The following is a 15,920-nucleotide window of genomic DNA, read 5'->3' as shown; positions in this document are numbered from 1 at the left end:
CCAGAGATATCTATAGGAATATTGTTCAAAGCTTTATAGGAAAAATTAGTACTATTTAAGAGATTATTTTTCGAACCATTTACAAAACTATTTACTGAATTATAGCTAGAACCAGAAATGAAAAACTTTTTAAATACCGAAGGGCGAATGAGAGAAATAGGGCTGCCTGTGTCGAGAAGGGCCCAAATATTACAATTTTTGTTATTAATGGATACTACCTTAATTCTCGAGTCGTTTATTTCGATTTTTCGGTTCACGTCCTCTATTACCGCCACCGTGGAAGACGACGTTGATGATAATTTAGCCAAGCTCTGCTGGTCTACCGCAGAGACAGGTGCGACACCCTTTATCGCCGGTTGACTCGGTTGAAATTTTTCCTTTTTCTTCAGTTTGTAGCAGTCGTCGCGGGTGTGACCCTTGGTGCGGCAGTACACACAAAAAATGTCTTTGTGCTGAGATGTCTCCTTAACAGAAACTCCAGTAACAGGTTTAGAGTTTTCGCCTTTTAATGGAAACGTTGTTAACTTTTTTGATCTCCAGAGACCGTTGTGATGCGATGCATTTCCTCTAAGAACTCATCTATGGACGATACTCGAAGAGCAGCTGCAAGCTCTCGTAGTGATCTGCTTCCAATGCCGTTGATTAGAAGGTGTATGACATCTCGCTCCGGCAATCTCAAGTTTTTCATAAGAACCAATTTGTCCATGGCATAGTCATTAAACGATTCTTTTACAAAGATCCACTTGCGTGCCTCCACTTTCTGCATGGCAACGTGGAATAAAATTGTCCTTTTGAAACGTCTAATGATAGCTTCTCTGAAACAGCCAGGATTCGATTAGTGTACTGATATTTAAATCGAACCACTTACGTGCTGTCTTCTTCAGCTTGACAGTGGCTGCCAACAGCAAAACATCGTTGGTGACACCATGGATTTGTGCTACTTTCTCCACAGTCTGGATCCAGGTCTCGATATCCTCGTCTTCAGTGCCGCAGAAATCAGAAATGTGTTGACAAAAGATTAACTGCGTGAGCTGTTGACACTGTTGACGTAGGATGATGGTGATCCTGCGATGGAGTATCAGGGAATTGCATTTGCGAACTAAAAGCTGGAACGTAACAATTCATATTCCTACTGTTATTGTTATTAATGTTGGCCGCATCGAGCCACTGTTGCATCATGGCTTGCTGTTGACGTGACTGTTCCATCATAAGCGAACAAATTTGAAGCAAAGTGTTCTCCGCTGCAGTGGACTGAGCACTGCTGGCGTCATCTGGATTAGGTTGAATGACGTTTAGCCCTTGAGCACTGCTGGCTACACTTAGATTAGGCTGAATGTCTTTTAGCCCTTGTACTGTATTGGACTCAGTGGCAGCTGGAGGCTGCATAGCTTCAACGTCCCCCATATAATCCAGGAGAGGAGCATTCCTCTCTAGATGGGTCCTGATAGCTTTGATGCATTTATCCTGATCTGCTGGGGGCTGCAATCCGTGGCGAGCTGCTTCAGCCTGCAACTCCTTGATTGTCAGTCCTTCAAGCTGTTGATTATCCATTTTTTTTCACAGGGAACCAATATCAATGTGTCTGCGCTGTTCAATGCGGGAAAACACGATCACTCTGGTTGTATGTGGTTTACGCAGGAAGCCTGCTCTATGCGGCAAAAATTATCATTATGGCCGCGCTGGCTTTTTGCGGGAATCCTGTGTTAGCGCGGCTGTGTTGTTCCCACGTGATCACCTCATGAGAAGGTGACGACAAGATGGCGGCTATCCAAGCCACGTGAACTTCGCATGTGAAGATGGAGATAATATAGCGTCCTTCCGTGTCCTAACACGTGCACAGGAAAATGGCGGCGAAACGATGATTCTTCTTCCCACCGATATGAACGCAGAAAGAGCGAGCAAACGACTCGTCTTGGCCTGGTAGCACTCGCAGAAAAATCTCGACTGACTTTTGATCACGATGAGAATCGCGAATGCGTTGAAAAAAAAACGACAGGAAAACGGTCTGACGCAACCACTCAAATAAAAAAACCGACGTAAAATGGTTACTGCGCTACCTACTACAATTTGTAAAGGACTCCTCGAACCGATATGCCTTTCGATTAAATGTTTAGAGAAACTCACTGAGCGCGACTGACCACGGAAAAATCTCGATGGTCCTTACGACAAGACGAGAACCGTGTGTAGTCCGGCTCGGATGTCCGATCGCCGACCGAGCCACTTCGTAAAAATTCCGTCGTCACTACTTTAATTTCACGACTGACCGGAAAACACAAGAAACGGAAGGATAGATCCCACTTCTGATCTGTAAAGTTGTTAGTTCGGTTTGATCAGGATTGAACGGTGAAGGGCAAGTGGAAAAGGTTGCGTTCCACGTGGTCTTGGTTATTAAAGTAACGCTCGTTATGGAGACAAAAATAATTATATTTTCTAAAGTAACAACTGAATTTGAGGTGGCGTACAAAGCTTATTAATCTTATAATTATTATAAGATTCCTCTAGAAAGTGCGAACGCGTAAAAAGAAGGATATTTGGCAACGCGTGTGGCTTGGTCGGTTCTTCGGACAAAGACTGACATCCATCGTGCCTTCGTTTCTTATCACGCGGTCGTCTCGCCCAATCGGACGATGTGCTCGGAGAGTTACTTCGGCTCGGCCAATCAGGGCGAGGATGCCGCGGCGCGCGCAACTAGGTGGCAGACGTAACTGCCTAGTATATCTTGTATTTATCTTACAGTGTCATTTAATTAATTTTTAATTTGTTTTATAATTAATTTAATTTATTCTATAGTTATTTTTATACGAAAAATACTACCACGTTTTATACGTTTTATGTGTTTTATAATAAATTAATATATTTGTGTTGATAGATTATTTTACCTTTAATTTTAATTTTAATTTTATTAAAAATAAATATATTAATAATAAAATTATTTAATATACAAAGATGGAGCCGATTTTCAAGTCGCTTACGAATGAATGAGTTTGTTAAACAGTAGTGCGCTGGGAGAGGCATTTAGTGATGATTATTTAAAACTCTGACCCTCCCTTTTAAGCTGTAACGATTTCATTTATGGGCAGTCCATGGTTCCAGAAAAATAAAGAGTTGAAATCGGGTCCATCTTTTTGAAACACCCTCTGTTATATTAAAATATAATAAATTTTTAATAACAAATATATTAATAATATATTTAAATTATTTTATAAATAAGTATTAAAATTTAATACATTTATTTAAATTTAATAAAACTCTACTTTTATTTTATATTATATTATAATATTTAAGACTGATTATTTTAGTTATTTTATTTTATTCTTTGATTGCGCTTTATATTATTATTTTATTTTAAATATGTATACTGTAAAATGTTATTTTTACAAATATATAAAAATGTGATTTTTTAAATTAAATAATTTGTTTTATTATATAAATACATAAAACAAATTGGTTACTTTCTAAAATCATTTTTATATTTGTAAAAATAATATTGTACAGGTATATTAAAATAAAATAATAATATAAAATGCAATAAAATAATAAAATAAAATAACTAAAATATAATAATGTATACACATAACACACACACACAAACACACACACACACAAAATAATCTTAAAGTGTCAATTGTTAGCTACTCATATAGAGTATTTCCAGAAGACGCCACGTGGAGGCCAATTGACACATAACTCGGAATTCTTTAAAATATAAAAAATGTAAAAATGTAAATATCTTGCATCTAAAATTAATATATAAAAAAAGTAAAAAATTATATTTCAATTTCAAAAAATTCTGAGTTAATTGTCTCCTTTTTTATTCGATCCGCCATAAGGCCGCGAATTTTTATTTTTTACTCGTTCCGCATTAAATGCCGCGAGTAAATGTAAAATAAGTTAGATCGTACCGCTCGAAGAGCCGCGATCGTTTTATATATATATTGCACCATAAAGTATTATAAATAGTTACAGAAAACTATTTTACATATTTTGCACGTTAATTAGTTTTTGTAGAGGTTTATATTGAGAGCGATTTTTTTTATATACTAATAATATAGAAATAATAAAGAAAATGCATTCGTACTTGTTATAAATATAAATTTTCAGTTACGTTCTATGTTACTTTTTTTTTTATTTTACTTGAATCTATTTACAAAACTTTATTTATTTGACAAGTTTTTTACTTTTCTATTAAATTTATTGACTGTCTTCGCAGCACGATTATTATATCGTGTACGCGAATATATTTTAACTGTTAATAATAATTTTAACGCTTGTATGTGATGATTATAACACTTATCATTTGTGTCAAACCATCCAGCATGTGTTTTATTCGTTGCATATATACCTTTATTTGTAATCTTTTCAAGGACCTGTGTGTAGATGTCCAATTATGTTGCCATGTCCGATTAAAGCTCATCAATTGTGTTTTGATAACATCTGTAAAGAGGCTTGTTGGTCGAGTTAATTTCGTAACTGTCGGAGCATCTTCGTCTTCATTGGGATATTCACGATATTCTATGTATTTTTCATTTGGAGTCGCGTCTTCCATTGGCGTTTTTAACATTGTTGCACGACAGTTTTCACAATTATTCCTTTCGATACATCGTCGTGCTACATATCCTGCAAAAAATGTTATCGCGTTTTCGTCATAATTACTAAGTATACTTTTATTATTCGTGTCTACATCATATTCTTCGAGAATGTCTGCACGTTTATCAAGTAATTCTGTTACCGAGGCAACATTATCGATATCATCATCGTCATCGATAATAGCAATATTATTTTTATTCATACAATTTTCAACCGTCTTAGCAAGCTGATTTGGTTTATTAATGAGAGCTTCACTTTCAGGACATTGCACATTGCCTTTATCACTTGTTTGAATGTAACCTGTCGAAATTATATGTCTGAATGACAGTCGGACCATTCTTGCGGTTGGATTAGGATTAAATCCTCCGCATTGCCGAATTTTTGAAAATAAATGTTCTACTGAATCTTGGTTGCATAAACCTGTTGCAAGTTCAAATTCTTCATTTTTATTTGCAAGTTCCTTATACAGTTTAAGAATTGCTTGCGTCGTAATGACAAAACCTTTGTAGCAAAGAACTTTATTTATTTTATCCGGAAACATTGACCATCTTGAAGACCATTGCACGAAGTTTAATAATAGATCTTCAATGTCAGAATTTTTTCTTGATAATGGCCGTTTTCCATCGAATGTGACATTAAAACTATATGAGTTGCAAGCATCAATTACGTTGTTCATATGCTCTGCAAAATCAGCTGTTGCTTTCCATGTATTTGATGTAATTCTTTTTCGTCACCAGCTAATTTAATTGCAGCTGCGAATCTATGGCTGAATAATTGAAACGCTCTTTTTACATTCATAGCTTCAAAACAATTCGGACGAATATGTGCCTGTGTAATATGGGACAATAAATTTGAGCCTCCTTTTGTCGCATTATCGATGCACCAGGTCTTTACAAAATCAGAATATGATGCAATTATTTCTCCTTTGCAATATATCTTGTCATGCGTTCTAAGGAAACTTGCTAGTCTTTTGACTAACAATAAGTGCGGAAAATCATATGAAGCATAATATTTTTTATTATTGTACATGAAATACGGGTTTTGTTCATCTATGCCTAATTGATTATAAGCGGCTTGATTATTTGTACCTTGATCACATGTTATGAGTTTCACATCAGCGCCCGTTTCATTCAATTTATCTAGGCATATCTCAACTAAATGAATTAGTAGTAATACTAGGCGGGTTCTAACCCAGGGGCAATGAGGGGGGGGGGGGTGAGGGGCGAGGGGGAATGACGTCACGCGGGGAGGGGGAATGACGTCACGCGGGAGGCGTCCGCGATGTACCGCGAGGGGTCCGCGGGGAGGGGGAGCGTCCGCGATTTAGGTGTCGGGTCCGCGAGGGGTCCGCGGGGAGAGGGAGCGTCCGCGATTTTGGAGCCGGGTCTGCGAGGGGTCCACGGGGAGAGAGCAATCCGCGAAAGACCGCATGAAGCTTTTTGGGTGAGGGGTCCGCGCGGAGAGAGGAACGCGAAGGAGAGCGCGAGGCGAACATGAGAGAGAGATGACGCAAGAGCGAGAGAGATAGCGCGAGATGGCTAGGTAGCGAGATGACGCGAGGCGTTCGCGAAGGAGAGCGCGAGGCGCACGCGAGAGAGATGACGCAAGCGAGGCGTATATGCAAGAGCGAGAGAGATAGCGCGAGATGACGAGAGGTAGCGAGATGACGCGATGGAGAGCTGGTGCAGCGAAGGAGGGCGCGAGAGGCGGACGCGAGAGAGGTAACGCGGCGAAGGAGAACGCAAAGAGAGAGGCGTTCGTAAGAGAGAATTTTTTTTTAATTAATATTTTTTTTCTTTTCATATTTTTTTAAATTAATATTTTTAGGATGAGGAAGGGGAGAGGACCCATTCTAAAATAAATACATTTATTTAATATTTATTAGGTGATAAACTTAGTTTCCGCCGTTTTTTTGCTTAAAAAATGCATTTGTTTCAATAAGAAAATGAATTATACATTAATCAAAATATTGTCCATTGTTTTCTATAACATTTTCCCATCTTTCTTGCAAAAGTTGAATTCCGCGACGATAGAACGACTTGCTTTTTGAGGCAATCCATTGATCGACCCATCTTCGAATTTCTTCGTGATTGGAGAAGTGTGTATCGGCGAGCGCATGTTGCATCGATCGGAAAAGGTGGTAATCCGATGGGGCCAAGTCTGGAGAATAGGCTGGGTGCGGGAGAACTTCCCATTTGAGCTCCAACAGTGTTTCTTTTACTTTTTTTGCAACATGCGGTCGCGCGTTGTCATGCAAAAGAATCACTTTGCGTCGATTACTGGCTATTGATGGCCTTTTTCGCATCAATTCATCGTTCAATCGGTATAATTGTTGTTGGTAGCGGTCACCCGTGACTGTTTCATTCGGTTTCAGTAGCTCGTAAAAAATTACGCCTTCCTGATCCCACCAAATACAGAGCATTGCCTTATGACCGTGAATATTCCGTTTTGGCGTTGATGTTGATGGTTGGCCGGGATTCACCCATGATTTTTTGCGTTTAGGATTGTTATAAAAAATCCACTTTTCATCGCCAGTCACAATGCGCCACAAAAAACTCTTTTTTTTCTGCCTGGCAACCAAGGAAGTCGCGATGGTCAAACGGTTCAAAATGGCATTTTCGGACAACTCATGTGGTAGCCATTTTCCTTCTTTTTGAATCTTTCCCATGGCGTGTAAACGTTTAGAAACAGCCATAGGAGTAACACTTAATATTTGTGATAATTCTTTGAGTGTTTGAGCTGGATTTTCATCCAGTAACGCTTGCAATTCGGCGTCATCAAACTTTTTTGGCTGTCCTGAACGTTCTTTGTCTTTCACATCGAAATCACCACTTTTGAATCGTTGAAACCATTCTCTGCATGTTCTTTCTGATGGAGCTTGATCACCATAAGTTTCAGAAATCAATCGATGAGCTTCAGCTGCAGTTTTTTTCAGATCAAAGTAGTGAAGCAGTACATGTCGAAAAAACAACTTATCACGTTCCATTTTTAATTGATTTAAAAATACCTCTGCTTTTACAAAAATGAACTTTTGCGCGCTCAATTTTGTTGACAGATGTCTCTGTTCACTACAATTGCAGTTAGAGCCATCTAGTTGTGAGCGGCGGAATTTGGGATCATCATTTAGTTGAGCGGCGGAAACTAAGTTTATCACCTAATAAAATAATGTTTATTATATAACTATGTGTGTGTGCAATCATACAATTTTGTGTGTGTGTGTGAATTTAAAATATAATACAATAATAATATAAAAATATAAATTAATATAAAATGTAAAAAAATATATAAAATTTAAAATATGAAATATAATAATACAATAATAATATAAAAATGTAAAATGTATACAGCAGCGCGATGGTGGTTGCGAGGTGGTGGGTATCGGCGGACGTTGGCGCGGCAGGGCGAGGTGGATGCGGTTTCTGCATAACAAAAAAAAAATTTATTAATATTTTCCTAATTTTTTAATTTATAAATATTTTAATTTATTTATTATAAAATTAATGATACTTACACAGATTACCAAAACTCATTTGCCATACAACCAGGATTGAGTTCTGTTACATAGAAATTTTGAACTCGCCAATCAAAATAGTCGAGTGGAGAATGATACAAATTATGCGTAAAGATGCAATCATACAGGTTTTCCGTGTGACGTTTTTTGAAACCTATTTCGCGCCAGTGTATTGCCTGCACGATTGAATTTACTGGAGTGTTTGTCGATAGTGCTGGAACATTGGTATCTACGCTTAAGTAACGTCTGCGTAGCGATCTTCTTATTTCTTCAAGTCGCGCGATTCGAGCGGTCCGTGACTGCAAATCTCCTATCAATAATTTTGGATTTATTGTAAGGTCTACAAATGTCAATAGTTCTTGTGAGCATTGTCCTTTTAGCAAATCGATACATCCATCGCACTCCAACTCCCATTTACTATAACTCACTTTATCACTTTCAGTCGGACGCACTGCAAAATTTTTTTTTTCAAACGCAGCAGCAATTTCTAACACATCTTTTTCCAGCGATGCAATGTATTCTTCCAGAGTTATCATCTTTACAACACGTTTTCCCTTCAATTAGAGTATATCTTACAGTTTCATGCAACCGCACAGCACGAGCATGCGAGTATAAGTCTGCTACTCTATGACACGACACATATATTATAATGTTGCTCCCCTCTTAATTTTAATTCTACATCTCTCTTCATCTCTTTATCTCTCTGTTCTAACTGGAGTATCATCTAGCTTATCATTTTTCTACATCTCCAAAGAGTTTTGTTGATAATGCATGTGCACATCATACTATTCATATACATATAGAACAGGGGCGGGAAAGAAAGAATTAAACACAGTTTAACAGTAAAATAATTTATTTGTTGCAAGCATTATAAATAATTTCATTTATAGCACAAGTTATCAATTCACAATCTATAAGTGATTCGCTATTAAACATATTACTATCACGTATCGCCTTTGCGGCATTGCTCACATCGTGGATATTATCACATTGTAAAATATTTACAAATTGCTTAAATTTTTCATTAACACTATGAGTATTCTCACACAGCCAGGAATATATATGATCAATACATTTGTCGAAATCGAATAAATGTAGTAACGTTGATGGTTTCATGTACAAAGAATTATCAGATGAAGTAATTTTTATAATTTTTGAAGTATACATGTTAACCGCTTCGAGTGTCAGATCACTAATCCATAGCGGAGTTTCAGTTACCTGCTCAATGTCTGCTCGTTTCCGCATTAGAGATTTCCATGTTTCAATGGGTAATATTATTTGATTGCCTCGATTATCACCGAGAGTCAATTCCACATAGGATATTATTCCGACGCTGATTCCTATTTCCAAATATTTGTATGATGTTGGGGTTAAGACGTATCTTCTTCCAAGTATACGAGCCGCACGATGAGATGAAGCTCTACAAAAATTTTATTGAAAATAATTATTTAACAACAAAAAAAAAGTTGTTTATTGAAAAATTCATTTAACAGATTATATTGAAACTTACTTGTCACATTTCTTCTTGTACAAAACATTGCTCTCTTGTACTGGAACGTAATAATTCATGCTGGCGGAGTACATTTTAAAAGAACTTTTTCAATCGAGTGATCAATGTAATACTAAATTATTTTATCCATAATATCCATTGTGATGGGGTGGGGATTATTGCTGATCCGATATTATTTTCAACCAATCAAAGCGCCGATGCACAGCTGCTGCTATGACATCAGTCCCAGGTGTTCAAAATGCAACATATTCAAAATTTTCAAGCGCCGATGCGCGGCTGCTATGACATCATCCTCAAATGAAATGTTAGAATTATTGTCAAGGTCAAAATGTGCAAAATGCAACATATTCAAAATTTTAAGCACCAATGCACCGGCTGCTGTCATCCCCCAGGTGTTCAAAATGCAACATATTCAAAATTTTCAAGCGCCGATGCGCGGCTGCTATGACATCATCCTTAATGAAATATTAGAATTATTGTCAAGGTCAAATGTGCAAAATGCAACATACTCGAGTTTTTCAAGTGTCAGTGATCAAATAAAAATGCTGGTAAGGAGGCATACTCTGTCAGTATCTTTGTCAGAGGTTCAGCAAGAGCATCTCAAATATGGCACAATTGGAAGCAAGTTTGTTGGAGCAAGCCACAAGGGTGAATTCGGTGGAAGAATATATTGTATGGGAGCAGCAATGTGACGAATACATCGAATCACTGGAAGAACAAAGTCGAATAAAACGTCCACGATTACCGATCGGAGTTCGACAATCGCTTGTCTCCCAAATCGCGCGTCTCGAAGGGTTGAAGAATTCGGTACGCAGACGTTTTGTACATGCAGGTGCCGGAAGCAGTTCGCGAGACATCGAACTCATATGGCGAGAGATTGATACGGCGTTCGAGAGCCGCATCTTGACTAGTGCGGTGATAAACAGCAATCACATCGAATCTCGTCAATTTCTAGAGGAGGCCAAAGACATTGTGATCAGACACGTGCAAAAAGTGTTGCAAAAACACCATAGTGTGAAAGTGAACACTATATTTAATGGCGAGTTCATGTCGGGCGATAAGCGTGCTAATAAAAGTATCAATACGAAAAACTTTGAAATCTTTCGCACCTCCGATTTACATGATTGGTACAAACGCCGCGTTATCGACCCCACACTAGCATCGCTAGAAGAGTTTCAAGAACGCGATAGTGGTTGGGCATTGTCGCGAATAATCAATTTAATTGTAAATATAAACAAGTATAATCCAATGCGTGCGGGATGCCACATTAAATTACCGCGAGAAATAATGATGAAGAGAGCAGTGGTTAATGTGCAATCAAAAGACAATGCATGTTTTGCATGGGCAGTTGTCGCTGCTCTATATCCTGCTGATAGAAAAGTGGAACGGGAATCTTCATATCCGCATTACACAACAGTGCTGAATCTCCAAGACATTGAGTTTCCAGTGACTGTGAATCAAATTAAAAAGTTTGAACTATCAAACAACATTTCGATAAATGTGTACAGCATCGAAGAAAAGAACATTGTCTCGATACGTCTCAGTGAGCAGAAGAAAGACAGACACGTCAACTTGCTGTACGTGGAAGACAGCAACAACATTGGACATTTCGCATGGATCAAGAATCTCTCCCGACTTGTCAGCTCACAATTGAGCAAAAACAATGACAGAAAATATATCTGCGATCGGTACGTATATTTAATTAAAAACGCAATATATATATAATATAAAAATGTAATATATAAATTATATATGGGAAAAAACTAATTATTTGTTTTTACAGATGCTTGCATTATTTCGGGTCTGAGGACAAGTTGCAGTCACATATGGTAGACTGCGGAGAGATGAATGACTGCGCTATCCGGTTACCGAGCGATAAGGACAAGTGGCTCAGCTTCACCAACTACACCAGGAAAGAACGGCTTCCTTTTGTCGTATACGCTGACCTCGAATGCGTACTGACAAAGACGGATAAGAAGGAAGAAGAAAAGAATTTATATCAACATCACCAAGTATTTAGTATAGCATATTATGTACATTGCTCATATGACGATTCATTATCCGAGTATTATTCTCGTCGTAGTGTAGATTCGTGGTTTTCCGAACAACTACAAAATTTAGCGATACGCGTAAAGAATATTTTGGCAACTAACGTCCCCATGGTAAATTTAACATCAGACGAGTGGGAAAAATTTCATAGCGCGACACATTGTCATATATGTGAGAAACCATTCACGCAAGATGACGATACACGCGTACGCGATCATTGTCATCTGACCGGGCGGTACAGAGGTCCAGCACACTCAAATTGCAACTTAAATTATAAAAACTCTTTTTGTATTCCAATAGTATTTCATAATTTATCCGGTTACGACTCACATTTCATAATTAAGGAAATAGCTACAGCGTTCGAAGGGGGAATCGAACTACTTCCAATAACTAAAGAAAAATATATATCATTTACAAAAAATGTTCAAATTGCAAAGAAGACAAATCCAGAAATATTAAATTACGTTTTATCAATTCATATAAATTTCTCAATACTAGTCTCGATAAATTGGCATCATTTCTAAGTAAAGATAAACTCAAAAATTTACAATTGAAATTTCAAAATTTATCCACCGAAAATTGCGAATTATTAACACGGAAAGGTGTCTTTCCATATGAATACATCAACTGTTTTGAAAGGTTACATGATACATGTCTACCACCGCGCGAATCATTTTACAGTTCCTTGACCAGCGACACTGTATCCGAGAACGATTACGCGCACGCTGAAAACGTATGGGAGCGGTTCTCCATTCGAACGCTGGGCGAATATAGCGACTTATATTTAAAAACTGATGTTATGTTATTAGCCGACATTTTTGAAAATTTCCGGGATAAATGTATCGAGAGTTATGGGCTCGACCCCGCGTATTACTATACTCTCCCCGGGTATACGTGGGACGCCATGTTAAAGCACACAAAAATTACGTTCGAATTACTTACAAACGTTGACATGGTAATGTTTATCGAACGGGGTATACGCGGCGGTCTGAGTCAATGTTCAAACAGATATGCACACGCTAATAACAAGTACATGCAGTCGTATGATCCATTGAAACCATTTTCATATCTAATGTATTTCGATGTAAATAATTTGTATGGATGGGCAATGTGTCAACCATTGCCTTATGCTGATTTTCAATGGGTCGACGATGTATCTAATTTCGAAACATCATCTATCGCGCTCGATTCACCCACAGGCTACATCCTCGAGGTAGATTTAGAATATCCGCGACATCTTCACGACACGCACACTGACCTACCGTTTTGCCCGACACGCGACAAGCCGCCAAGCAAGCGGGAAGATAAGCTTCTCGCAACGCTATACGACAAGAAGCGATATGTGATACACTACCGCAACCTGCAGCAATGTACACGTCACGGCCTTCGCGTTGCAAAAATACATCGCATATTACAATTCGTGCAATCTCCATGGCTTCCAAATTATATCGAACTTAATACGCAATTTAGAACGCAAGCAAAAAATGATTTTGAAAAAAATTTATATAAATTGATGAATAATGCAGTATTCGGCAAAACGATGGAAAATGTGCGTAATCGGGTTAATGTAAAACTTATCACACATTGGGAAGGAAGATACGGTGCAGAGGCAATGATTGCGAAACCAAATTTTCACAGTAGAAGTATCTTTTCGGAAAATCTAATCGCTGTCGAATTACGCAAACTCGACGTAAAATTTTATAAACCAATCTATGTTGGCATGTGCATACTCGACATCTCCAAAACATGTTTATATGAATTTCATCATGAGTACATGTCACCGCTGTATCTTGACAGATGCCGGCTAATGTACACCGACACAGACAGCCTAATATACCACATCGAATGCGAAGATGTGTACGAGAATATAAAGCGCAACTTCGACAAATTTGATACGAGCGATTACACTGCGGACAATGTGTACGGTATACCGCTCGTGAATAAAAAGGTATCCGGTCTAATGAAAGATGAAAACAACGGTGTGATTATGACCGAATTTGTAGGGCTTAGAGCAAAAATGTATGCCTTGCGAGTGGATGGCAAGAAAGATACGAAAAAAGTAAAAGGTGTCAAGAGTAACGTTGTCGCGAGAACGATAACGTTTGATGATTATACACGGTGTTTGAATGAAGAGATTGAAATGACACGTAGTCAGTCATGTATAAGATCGAAATTGCATGAAGTATACACCATTCGCGAGACGAAAATTGCTCTAAGTCCTCACGATGACAAGCGGTATATCATACCTGAAACCACTGATACATTACCATGGGGACATTATAAAATACCTTTGTAAGTAATATTTGTTGTAAAATATGTATATTTTGTATATTTTGTATATGTATATTTTGTATAAATATGTATATTATATGTATATTTGTATTTATAAAATTATTAGATAAATATATTGTAAAATAAAGAGTGTACAAATATTTTAAATAAATGTTTATAATACATTATTTTTATGAATCCATGAGTTGTGAGATTTATCCAGTCCCAACCATTCCACATAAACATCATCACCTCTTTTCCGCAAAATCTTTTCCACGAGATATACATCGGGATTTGCAACATGATGTAACTCGTACTCGTAGAATCCTCCGGCGACGGAATTTCCGCGCGAATCTTCAAGTATATATGTCGCAGGATTAGTTTTCTGCACTTTGATAATTTTAAATATTTCGGTAGTCCAATTTGGTGTAAAACCTTTTTCGAAGATGGTCTTGAATTTACTCACGCGTACCTGACAACCTACTTTGAATCTTGCCGGAGCAGCAATTTTTACGTTACTGTATATCGTATTTAAAAGTTTTTCGGCAATCTCCGGAGTAACATCGATAGGTTTCATGCCGATAGTGCGATGTTTTCGCGCATTGTACTCTGCAACGAGTCGGGACAGCGCGTCAATCCACTTGTAATTGCCATTAAGTGTAAACATTTTCCACATATTGTTCTTTAAAGTACGATTAAATCGTTCCACCACTGAGGCTTTCATAACAGAATACGTCGAGTAATGATTGATGTTGTGTTTTTTTACGAGTTTCTGCACATTTGCATTGTAAAATTCTTTTCCTCTATCGGTTTGTATGTTTCTCGGACATCTCTTGCTATCTCGAATTATCTCGGCGATAGCGGCAGCTGTTTCGCGTCCGCTCTTATTCTTGAGCGGCACGGCCCATGCATACTTGCTCAACACATCGATGACGGTGAGTATGTAATTGTATCCTTTGTTGACTCTTGCATAAGGACGCATCTCGACCACGTCAGCTTGCCACAGGTCGTCGTATTCACGTACTATGACGCGTCTACGCGGAAAATTTCTTCTCGCTGGAGCGTGCAATTCCTCCACGAGTAGCTGCTTTTCAGAGGTGTTTGATCGAGGCATATTTATAATAATGTGATATAATTTTCACGTACAGTTCTTTATGTATTTTTTGATGTAGTCTGCGTTACAACCATTTTATCCAGCGTTAATAATAGCGCCTGCATATTCCTTTCAAGCCTTATTATTTTTTTCTCAATTTCTTTCTGTTGATCTCTCAAAAGCTTGACACTCGCTTCGATATAACGTTTGTTGGCTGCATCATTATCATCTTCCGGTTGCGCTACACGTCGTATCTTGCGCGACCTTGCGTCATAGCCGGAGGCTGTTAGACACAGAGTGTTATCGCGCATGTAATTTCTTAGTAATCCATTCCATTGATAATATGAATTATTATTCGACGTTCCAAGTGATATTCCAAATTTATTAATCGACATTTCGATACCACTAATATTGACAGACTGACTCGTATCGTGGATGTATAACTTATTTTATAATAATGCCAGCTTCGTAAAGTTCCTCGATAATCGACAATATTTCATTGTCGTGGGCGTTGTTGCCGGCTTGACGTGAAGCTTCGAGCAATCGCAGACGATACCAACTCGTTGGGATCATTCCAATGCACGTAATCAATCTTATTATTGTTTAAGGTCATAGCACGCGGTATACCTTTTCCAGATTTTTTATCAGAGAATAATGGTGCGATTATATATTTATATTTGTATCCCTTGTTACCTAATACAGGCTGATTCACATTACCATTTCGTCTGTGCGCATTTGTTCTTATTAATATACTTTTGTAGTTTTGCAAGTCATTTGCAGTATATATTTCATCGTCGGGAATTCTCTTGAAAACCAGCTCGTAAAGACCTGCTGTTCCAACGTATTTTGATCCATCGATAATTATATTATCATTTTTATTTTTGTCGATAAATTTAACA

At 37.8% G+C, this 15,920-nt stretch overlaps 1 protein-coding gene and 1 pseudogene across 1 annotated transcript; one reads left to right on the top strand and one right to left on the bottom strand.

Moving 5' to 3' along the window:
* Positions 1 to 4,154: 4,154 nt before the first annotated feature.
* LOC145946665 (uncharacterized) lies at positions 4,155 to 4,924 on the bottom strand (annotated as a pseudogene).
* Positions 4,925 to 10,856: 5,932 nt separating this feature from the next.
* LOC145946664 (uncharacterized) lies at positions 10,857 to 11,620 on the top strand (the record flags this gene model as incomplete). Its single annotated transcript, XM_083056426.1, has 2 exons — positions 10,857 to 11,296; positions 11,392 to 11,620. Coding segments are annotated over exons 1-2 (669 nt in total), but the record flags the coding sequence as incomplete, so codon positions are not given.
* Between the last annotated feature and the right edge of the window lie 4,300 nt (positions 11,621 to 15,920).

Source organism: Prenolepis imparis, unplaced genomic scaffold (assembly GCF_030444845.1).
Source record: "Prenolepis imparis isolate NDT839.2.m4 unplaced genomic scaffold, iyPreImpa1.0 SCAF_18, whole genome shotgun sequence".
NCBI classification, from domain to species: domain Eukaryota; kingdom Metazoa; phylum Arthropoda; class Insecta; order Hymenoptera; family Formicidae; genus Prenolepis; species Prenolepis imparis.
This window is presented reverse-complemented; position numbering and strand designations above follow the sequence as displayed.